This window comes from Elephantulus edwardii, unplaced genomic scaffold (genome assembly GCF_000299155.1).
Source record: "Elephantulus edwardii isolate Elephantulus edwardi_28Jun2011 unplaced genomic scaffold, EleEdw1.0 scaffold00043, whole genome shotgun sequence".
Lineage (NCBI taxonomy): Eukaryota > Metazoa > Chordata > Mammalia > Macroscelidea > Macroscelididae > Elephantulus > Elephantulus edwardii.
Genome location: NW_006399793.1, coordinates 15,205,279 through 15,215,780, shown reverse-complemented (window position 1 = coordinate 15,215,780; position 10,502 = coordinate 15,205,279). Strand labels below are relative to the sequence as shown.

At 38.9% G+C, this 10,502-nt stretch overlaps 1 protein-coding gene across 1 annotated transcript in view; it reads left to right on the top strand.

The window, feature by feature from the left end:
• The window catches only part of SPATA9 (spermatogenesis associated 9), a 72,822-nt gene that overhangs the window by 53,061 nt on the left and 9,259 nt on the right, over nt 1-10,502 (top strand). The window contains exon 4 of the mRNA XM_006885371.1: nt 6,240-6,335. Coding sequence (XP_006885433.1) covers nt 6,240-6,335 — 96 coding nt within the window. The remainder of the gene's footprint in view (nt 1-6,239; nt 6,336-10,502) is intronic.

Genomic DNA, 10,502 nt, shown 5'->3' with positions numbered 1-10,502 from the left:
CTTTTCTTCCTGCCCCTCTTCCCCCCAGGACGCTCCTCTCTTAGAAAAGCAAAAAAAAAAAAAAAAAGCCTTCATTGGTGTACAATCCCTCTGCTGCCTCCCACCCACCCCGAATACACTCCACTATGCAACCTTCATTCTGGACTCTTGTGATAACCATAATACCCTATCATATATCACTTTAAAACTCTTCTCTCCCTCATCTGTTTCAATGCAGTATACATAATTTAACCAGTTTTTCTGTCTTACCCCAACCCTGATGTCAGTCCCATTTTACAACAGTGGCACTATGCAGTATTTGTGTTTCTGTGACCAAGATATTTTACTCAGCATAATGTCCTTCAGGGTCACCCGTTTTTAATAATATTGCAAGAGTTCATTGTTTTTCAATGCAGCATAGTATTCCATTGTGTGAATATACCACAGCTTCTCTAACTATTCATTTGCTGAGGAGAGAGTCAATATACTTCTCCAAGACCACAATTCAAAGGTGTCAGTTCTTCTTTGGTTTTTGTTATCCATAATTTCTCAAGCTTACAGAAAACTTTTTTTTTCTTTCTGGAGCTATCTATCAATAGCAGTTGATGTTACTTGAAACAACTGTTTGGAACATACCAAATTAGAATTTTCCCTATTTCTTTCCTTATACTCCTTATCAAGGTGGTTTTGGAAAACATGAACTGCTAATTTTCCAACCTTCAGCTCATAAGTAAGTGGATTTTTATTTTCTAAACTACTGTGTTGCTGTTTGTTGTGTGCTGTCGAGTTGGAAGTGACTCCAAGGTGACCCTCAGAAACTGTAAATAGCATGGGAGAAGGTTCCCCATTTTTCTCATTTACTTCATTGTCAATGAGAATAAAATGAGCACATGCTCTTCTTTTATAAATGAGGCAATTAAAATATACGGCAGCAGTAAAACTATCATGATTTAAAGTTGAAATGTTTATATTGTTCCTATATCCATCTATTTTACATGTTACTCTTTCCAAGTTAAAAAAAATTAAAATATCGACATAATATTGATCTCAAAATACTTTTAACTAAAATAGGCAAATAGAATGAAATCAATACAACAAGGTGATAACAAAAAATTTTTAATAGGTCAAGACAATCTAACAAAGCTTCCCATTTACCAAATTTCTTCTGTTTGTTTGTTCCAGCTGTTACTATAAAAATGAAGCACAGTGGCTTCTAATATGAAAAACATGTATTGCAAGTCAGTCATAAAATCAGAAAATGACTACTTGCCAGTACCACATACATTTCTGCAGGCATAGTTTGCTACAGAAAAAACAAAAACAAAAACACAGATATTTTAAATACTGAATATATGAAAATAGGAGAACAGTGACCCTTAGGCACTGTATATTAAATAACATAAAAAGTATTTAGAAATGTTGCTAATTCTGTAAATTGCTGGCAAATAAATTCCAACTAATGGCAACTCCACGTGTGCAAAGTTGAATTCTCTCAAAGAGCTTCCAGGACTGACCTCTACGAAGCAGATTGCCAGAGTTTACTTCCAAGGTACTTCTGAGAAATTTTGAGCCACCAGCCTTTTGGTTAATAGACTAACACTTAACCATTTGTGCACCAAAATAGCATAATGTGTTAAATTCATCATTCATTTAGAAACTAACTGATTTTAAATAAAACCTGAGAAAGAAAGATGCAATTTCTCATGCAGATCCCATTTCATTCTTTGAAAGTACATGCCCTATTAATTATTGAATTGGAATTGTATACACATATGGTCCTTCCCATCAAGCATTCATACCTTCACAAATTTATGAGGTTTTTTCTCTGCTAAGAGTCATGTTTTGTTGTAATATAGCTGCTTTTCTTAATCACTTCTCTCTGCTTGTTCCCTGTTATCCTTATTGAAAAACATACTTACCATTTTACACTTCTTTGCAAAGGGAGCTCTGGTGGCCTAGTGGTAGAGTGGCACGGCCAATCCAAAGGCAAGCAGTTTGAATCTACCAGCTGACCCAAGGAAGAAAGATGGTCAGTCCTCTTCTGTATGATTTACAGCCTCTGAAACCCCACCAGAGTGTCAGCTGTGAGTCAGCTCCAACTGGACAGCACACAATGACATCATTCTACACTCTTCAAGCAAGAGCGGTAGAGCCGCGGCTGTCTCTGCCTTTCCTGGAAACTCCTCCAGAAGTCAGAAACTCTGGGAAATTATCCAGAGTGGTTTATGAAGGGAGTGGGCTGAAGCTGCCACGCCTATCTCTACATCTGGGCTTTGCAGTGGCCTGAAGAAGGGAAAGAAGAAAACAAATAGTCCTTAGGAGACGCACTGCTAACTCAAAGCCTCGGTTTGAATCCTCCAGTCGTTCGGCAGAAGAAAGATGGGCAGTCTCCTCCTGCGTGATTTACAGCCATGCAAATCTGTGGAGTGTCAGTTACAAGTCAGTTCTGACTGATGGCAATGAGCATATGAGTAGATATCAAGATGGAAGCATACTGACATTTTAATAGTCATAAAAATAGCATATGTTCTTTTGACTTAGCTTGGAAAATACAGAAACCAAGAATGAATTTCATATTTTAAAACAGGATCTTTTACTCAGTTTTGTTAGAAGATAAGATGAAGCAATGCAAGTAGCCATTAACATGGAATCTAGCACAAATTACCAAACCACAATGGAAGTTCACTGAAGTTGAGTTGATTCTGTCTCATAGAGACTATATAGAAGAGAAGCGAGTGGCTCCGTAAGATTTCGGAGGCTGCAAATCTTGGCATAGGTAGCTGGCTACATCTTTCTTCTCTGGAGCAACTGATGGGTTCCTTTCATCTCAGCAGCGGAGTACTTAACCACTGCACCATACTGGCTCCTTTGAATGTAATAAGTGCTTTAAATATATTAATTGTACAAAGTTGTATTACCAAAACACAGCAGCTGTTTAAATTTTGGTGCATGCCTACTCCGAGTTTTTTATGTAATGTTAATTGAGTTTATTTTAGTACTAAAAATACTAGACATTGCTTACTTGTTTACTTCTGGTCATAGAGTTAAGAAAAATTAAAAACCTCTCAAACACAAGTATAAAATACAGAGAAGTGTGCAAATTGTTAAGTTCAATGACTTTTCACTTTTAACATATGAAGCATTCAGAAATTCCCTTGAGTTGCCCTTATAGTTACCAATTCCACCTTGCCAGGCTAATCACTCTCCTGAATTCCAACAGCATAGACTAGTTTAGCTTGCTTGGCTCCACAATCAACACTCTTGGCACCAGCAGTCAGGAAATGAAAAGACAAATTGCATCGGGAAAATCTGCTGTCAGGGACCTCTCCAGAGTACTGAGAAGCAACCATGTCAGTCTAGAGACTAAGGTGTGCCTGATCCAGTCCAGGTCATCGCAATTATTTGCTATGCAGAGAGCCAGACAATGACTAAGGATGACAGGAGAAGAATCGATGTCTTTGAGTTGTGATGCTGGAGAAGAGTTTTGAACATACCATGGACCAGCAAGAAAACAAATAGGTTTGTGTTGGAGAGGGTGAAATCAAGTTTCTCCTTGGAGGCTAGGATTTTGAAGCTCTGTGTCACATACCTTGCAAAGACACGTGGCTAGGAGGGACTGGTCCTTGGAGAATGACATCATGCTTAGAAGGGTGGTGGGACAGCACAAGAAAGGAAGGCCAATGAGATGGATTGAAACAGTAAACTGGGGTCATGACAGTAGGTGTGTCAGAGTCAGTGAGATTGGCTCAATAGGAAGGCTTCAGAGCTGTTGTACATAGGGTTGCAGGTGACTCGATGGCACATAAAAACATTAGATTAGTTTATCCTGGTTTTGTATATTTCATAAGTGGGACCATTCTATATTATGTTTTCAATTCTGACCCTTGATCATCCTCATCTTTCAAAAGATACTGTATTAGGACATGCCACATCCCTAAAGGCTCTACTTATGTTCAAGCATTATGTTAGCATTTTGCAAGCAATTTCTTGGCTTCACAGCAAATCTATGATATTGTTGTGTTGTTGTTGTTCTTAGGTGCCATTGAGTTGAATATGACTCACAGAGACCTTATGAACAGCCGACCTGAACCCTGCCCTATCCTGTACCATCCTCATCATCTCAGACATGCTAGAGCCCATTGCTGAAGTCAGAGTGTCAATCCACCTCAGAGGTTTTCCTCTCCTTCACTGACCCTCCATCTTCCCAACATGATGTCCCAATGTTGTTGTTGTTGTTGTTGTTATGTGTTAGTGAGGCAGAACTGGCCCATAGTGGACTCTCCAGTGGGTTTTCAGAAGCACTAAATCACATAGGAGATTACCTATCCTTCCCCTATGAAGGAGCTGGCAGGTGATGGGTTTGAGACACGTGCCATTGGGATTGCAGCACAACTTCTTACCACAAGGCTACCAGAGCTACAATCACTAAAATAACTTGGAATATTAGTTATTATTGTCAATTTATAAATCAGGGAACTGGGGCTTAGAGAGTATAATTAATCTGTCCAAGACTTCGTTGCTTAGGATATCCTTGGGATCACACCTTTACAGCAGCAGCGTATTCCAAGGCACACCTGTGTTCCAAAGCAGCACAATTAGCCCTCAGGTTAACTGGGCCCAGAGCACCATCCGTGGTTGAGCTTCTACATTACTACGAACTAGCTGTACAAATGGGAGCTCTGATGGCATAGTTCTTACAGAGAGTTGTGCTGTTAACCCAGAGGCTACATGACTCTACCAGTGCCCCCTGGGAGAAAGATAGGGCAACCTCCTCTCATTGGGATTTACAGCCTCAGAAACCCAAAGGAGCATTGCTGTAAGTGTGAACAGAGTCCATGGGCAGTGAGAGAGCTGTATAATCATGGCCAAGTTACTTGCTTTTCGATCGTGAAAGAGGAATAATAAGATTTTTTAAGTAATTAAAGGCCAGAATCTGTGTGGCAACCCTGAAGGCACATGGTTCGAACCCACCAGCTGCTACACAGAAGAAAGAAGGGCTTTCTCCTGTGCGATTACCTGCCTCTGAAAACCCAGCTATGGGTTGGTCCCAACTTGATGGTGCACAACAACAACAACGTTTATAAAGTATCCAGAACATGGCCTTTCTTTCTCTCTCATTGTCATTTGAGTCAGCGCCAACTCACAGATGATCCAGTGGGTTTCTGAGGCTGTAAATCACACAGGAGGAGAATGCCCATTTTTCTCTCATGGAGTCAGCAGTGGATTTGAACTGCCAGAGAGGGCCACCTTTAGGTTAACAGCACAACTCCCTACCATCTGTGCCACCAGAGTGCCCTCATTAAGCAAAATGTTATCATATGTTCATCAGAAGCACCTTTTTCCAGATAGCTTAATTCATTGAAATATTCTGTTATCATTGGTTATTAGTCTTTTCATTATTATATATAAGGTTTTAGAAAAGACATTAAGCACTCTTCTTCTTGGGTTGGTGGGCATTTTTACTGTGCAAGCATGATTTTATTAGCCACAGCTGTGACTTCTGGAAGATCACTGCAGCTGTTGAGTGTCTGGACTCTTGAGAGAAGCCTGGCGAGCTGCCACTTCACTGCTGATTGGCAAAGGAATGTTTTACTTCACGTCCTCATTTCATATCCTGTACAAGGCAACTGAGGTGGCCTAAAAAACAGCAAAATTCCGTTCAACTGAGTATAGTGGATCCATATAGTTGAGGCAGGGATACCTCCTATTGTCAGAAACTGGAAATAATTGCAAGACAAATTCATTACTAACGTTAAGACTCTTTCAAAATAAAAGCTGCTGGAAATGCACTGAGCCCTTTCTGAAGCTTAATGAGCATCTACCGTTAATTCTGGCCCAGGGAGTCTCATGATTAACAGTTCCAAGCAGATCATTAATCTCCAGGAAATGCTTAGTATTTTGATTACTGTTTGCTCAAGTGAGGGTGCGAATAATTTGGAAAAGACAGATTACATGAATTTGAACAAAGGCAAGATTGTTTTCTACTAAGTGGAACAGCGCCCCCTTGTGACTATAGCTAGTTGTAAAGTAGTGTAAAACGTTAAAGGCACCAATTTGGGGGAAAAAACTTTTATAAAGTTATCATGGGTATTGACTAGCAAAAGAAAGCCCCTTTTTTGTTAAAGGAGAGGGAAAAGAGTGTGTGTTCGCAGTTGATATAATTTCAATGTAGTTTTTCTTCTTTAGACATAAATATGTATATTCCCTTTTTACAATAAGGATTGAAATTTTGTTTTAACCAGACTCTTTTCTGTTCACAGGTCAAAAGCCATTCTTTCTTTGACATTATTTCCTTTCCAGCAAAGACTGTTTTAATTAGCATAATGTATGCTTCTTATGCAGCACTAATTTATTTGGTAAGTTAAGAAAACTATTAAGATTTAGAAATGAATGTAGAAATTGCACTTACTATAAGGTCCGTTCACAAGCTGAAGTAACTTCCAATTGTTAAAGAAATCATTTTACATTGTAAGTCTCCTTTTCTGATGAATCTAGGTCATCTATCATAAGCCAATTCTTTTATTTGTTAAAAGTTTGCTAGCACTTGACAATAATCTTCGGTTAAAAGTGTTTTAGCTTTCACTTAATTACAGCCCTTGTGTTGTGATTAGCTCAAGTTTACTATGGGTCTATGCCTTTGGGAAATGCAAATATTGGCGTATTCTCAATTACAAGTGCTGTGCATGACAAACGTTTTAAAGATTTTAGAAATTAGAGTTTGTTTTCTTTTAATCCATTTCCATTTATATTATTGTTGTGGGTAGGTGCCATCGAGTCAGCTCCAATTTATGAAACCCTATGTATAAGAGGACAAAACACGACTGGTCTTATGCCATCCTCCTAACTGTCGTCGTATTTTAGCCTGTTGTTATAGCACTGTGCTGTTCTTCAATGATCCTCTATTTTAACAAGATAGATATCCATCTCCAAAGGCCTGGTCTCCCTGTTGACATGTTCAAGCTAAATGAGGTGAAATCTCACTATTCTCACTTGTAAAGAGCATTTGGCCTCTGTTTCCTCAAAAATTGATTAGTTCATTCTCCTCAAACTCCATGGTATATTTTATATTCTTAAAAAAAAAATTCAATGCATTAATTCTTCTTTGGTTTTTCTTTTTCATTTCCCAAGCTTTGCATTTTCATTGATACTTTAAGTTTTCAATTATAACATACATAGGGAAAAAATTTTGAATTTATTATGAAGTCTCTTTATCTATGTACCACCTGGGTTGAGAAGCAAAACATTTGCTCACTAACAATCATTAATGTCCTCAAAAAAGGAAACCACTACTTTAACTTCTAATACTGTTATTGTTGTTGTTAAGCACTGTCATGTTGGAACCAACCGATAGCTGACCCTCTAACAGGTTTTCAGAGACAGTAAATGGCCCATGTTTCTTCCATGGAGAAGATGGTGGATTTGAAATGTGTACCCTTGTGTTAACAGTACAATTCCTTATTGCTAAGCCACTAGTTAGGGCAATGGGAGTTAGTGTGTCAGAATTAGTGAGACTGGATTAAGACAGGGCAGGATTCAGCACATAACAACAATGACGACAACAAAAATGACAATAATAAGCCACCAAAGCTGCCTCTATATGAATTTTATATAAATGAGATTGTACAGTATATATCTTAATTTCTGCATTTTTCGTCCAACATCACAATTTGTTTCCTATAATGGTAGTTTATATTAACATATGATATTCCACTGGTTGAGTATATATTCACTTATTCATTCTACTATCGGTGGGTATTAGCATTATTTCCTCTTTGGAGTTATTATGAATAAGGTTTCTATAACTAAAATTGTACAAATCATCTCATGAAGTTGCTGGGTTTTAAATTAGATATTCATCACTGTTAGATACTACCAAGCAACTCTTCAAAATGGCTTTAACAAATACACTTAGTCCCACAAATTATAAGAGGAACTTTCGTGGCCTAGTGGTAAGAAGCTGTACCACGATCCCAAAGACTCAACCAGCTGCTCCACGGGAGATGAATAGAAAATTTCCTCCATTGTTATTTACTGCCTCAGAAAATCTGCTGGAGGGGGAGCTAAGTTGGTTCTGACTTGATGGCACACAACAACAACAGTTGCTCTGCATTTGCTATTGCCAGTCTTTCCATCTTAGTATCCTTGCTGGTGTGTAGTTGGAAGGATAATATTGTGTACCACTGAGTCTGAACAAACCCATAACATGCCATTGAATTTTCAGAAGCAGTAAGTGACACCTAAGGAAATTGCCCATTTTTCTCCTGCACAGCAGTGGGTGGACTTGAACTGTGTGCTCTTGGGTTTGCAGCCCAATCCCTTACCATTAATCCCCAAAAGCTCCCTTATAACACTCAGCATAAATCTAATTCCTGCCCCCTCCCTGCCCTTTTCACTTCTCTGACACCAAACGTAGCATGCAGTGCTACTTTCTCTGCTTGTGGCCACTCAGGACTAGGTCTGATATATCACAAGTGAAAAGGACACTAGTCTTCCGAACAGCCATCCACGAAGCCTTTCTTTCTCTGACTCTAGCCACCCAGGGTCACATCTCACAGATTAAAAGGACAACATCCTTTAGACTGTCAAATAAGCAAAAGCTGGCAAGTTTGAGATTCCACACAACATCCTAACTTCTGATGTGGTGACAACAAATTGAGCAACCTCCCTTGACTCCTTCAGGATGGCACCAGCCAGCTTAAGATCCTCAACCCCGTCGCTCCCACCACCCATCTAATCCACCCCTATCCCGGGCATCCTTACTTCTGATCTCATGGATCCCAACAGTCCTTTAGAAAGAACATACTGTCCACGTGTTCAGGGATGTCTGTTACCAACCAGGAAGCCCTGGAACTTTCACAGCATTTATTACGAGAGTCTCATTGTGTGGTGCAAATACATGAGGTCTGATGATGTGGTGAAGTGATATTTCTGGTAAGTTCAAACCTTTTCTCTGTGATTGGTCAATATTGTAAGGTGTCATGAGGTATTATGACATGGTGAATCTTTCTGGACTAGATAGCTTCCACCCCAGAGCACTTCACATGCCAAGTGTTTTAGAGATCATCTCTGAGGACCTGAGGGGAAAGACTCAGTTCGTTCTTTGGGTTAATTCAGAACCCCTGTAGTTGTGTTCTTTTAGTGGTTTATTTTCATTTGCTTGATTTTTTATGAGATTGTGCACCTTCTGTCGTTTTTGGACTTTTGGAGATCCTCTTTGCGAATTCCCTTTAAAGTCTCTTTTCACTTGTCTATTTACAGTTATTTTCCTATTAGTGACTTTGTTAATAATCAAAGTGCATGCACTCTTGATTATATGTGGGGAAACTGCCTAGGACATGAAAATGTTTGCTGCATTACAAGGCATACCAGGGGCCAGTGGCTAAAATACTCAGCTGACTACAAGGCCAATGATTCAAACCCATCAGCTGTTCACAGGGAGAAACATACGGCAGTCTGCCTTCATAGCAGCCTTGAAAACCCTATATCACAATTGTTTTTACAGCCTTCAAAACCCTGTATCACAATTCTTTTTACAGCCTTGAAAACTCTGGTGTTATAGGTTTACTTGGAGTCAGAATCTACTTAATGGCAATGAAGAGGGCAAATTATATTAAAAAAACCTCCTAAATTCTCAGTTCTGTTGAGTTGGAACCAATTGATAGCTGACCCTCGAGCAAGTTTTCTGGGGCTGCAAAGTGTACAGAAGGATACTGCCTATCTGGACGTGAACCCCTTGAGAAGTGCCACCTTTGGATTAGCTGCACATGTCCTATTGAGTAGGCCACCAGAGTGCTCTAGGATCATGTTCAAGGAATTTTACCTCCCCCCCCCGCAGTATCTATAATGCATCTTTGATTGGTTTTTATGTATGATATCAGTTAAGGGCACTATTCTTCCCACCCTAATGAATAACCAGCTGACTCATTCCAATTTATTGGAGAAATAACCACCCTTTCCGTATCGTCTTGATATCCCATTGTTATAAATCAAGTGCTTTTATATATGTGTGTCTACTTTTAGACTCTGATTTCTGTTTACTCAATCTATTCCCACTGAACACTGTATAAGTAGTTTTGATATCTCACAAAATAAGTTCTGTTTCCAATCAGTGAACATAGTATAACCAACAGGTTTTTCACATTTTCTTTTTCTTAATTTTTATAGTTTTTCTGTTAGAGGTGTTATACATATGGCTCAGGTTTTTAGTCATATCTAAACATTTAATAATAAAGACTAAATCTACCTAAAATGAAATCTCATTTTAATTTATATGAAATCTAAAATCTCACCAGGTCCATGAGTATCAACTGATTCTAAAACATATAGGAGAAAGAGTCAAAAGTAGAAGCAGAATAAAGTTTAACTACAAAGACAGAAGAGGAAGAAAAGACCAAAATGGATGTCAGAAGAGACTCTGAAGATTACACTGGAGCATAGAGAAGCCAAAGCACAAGGAAGAATTCAAGATACTAAAGAGCTGAACAGAAGATTCCAAAAGGCAGCTCGGAATGACAAAGCAAAAT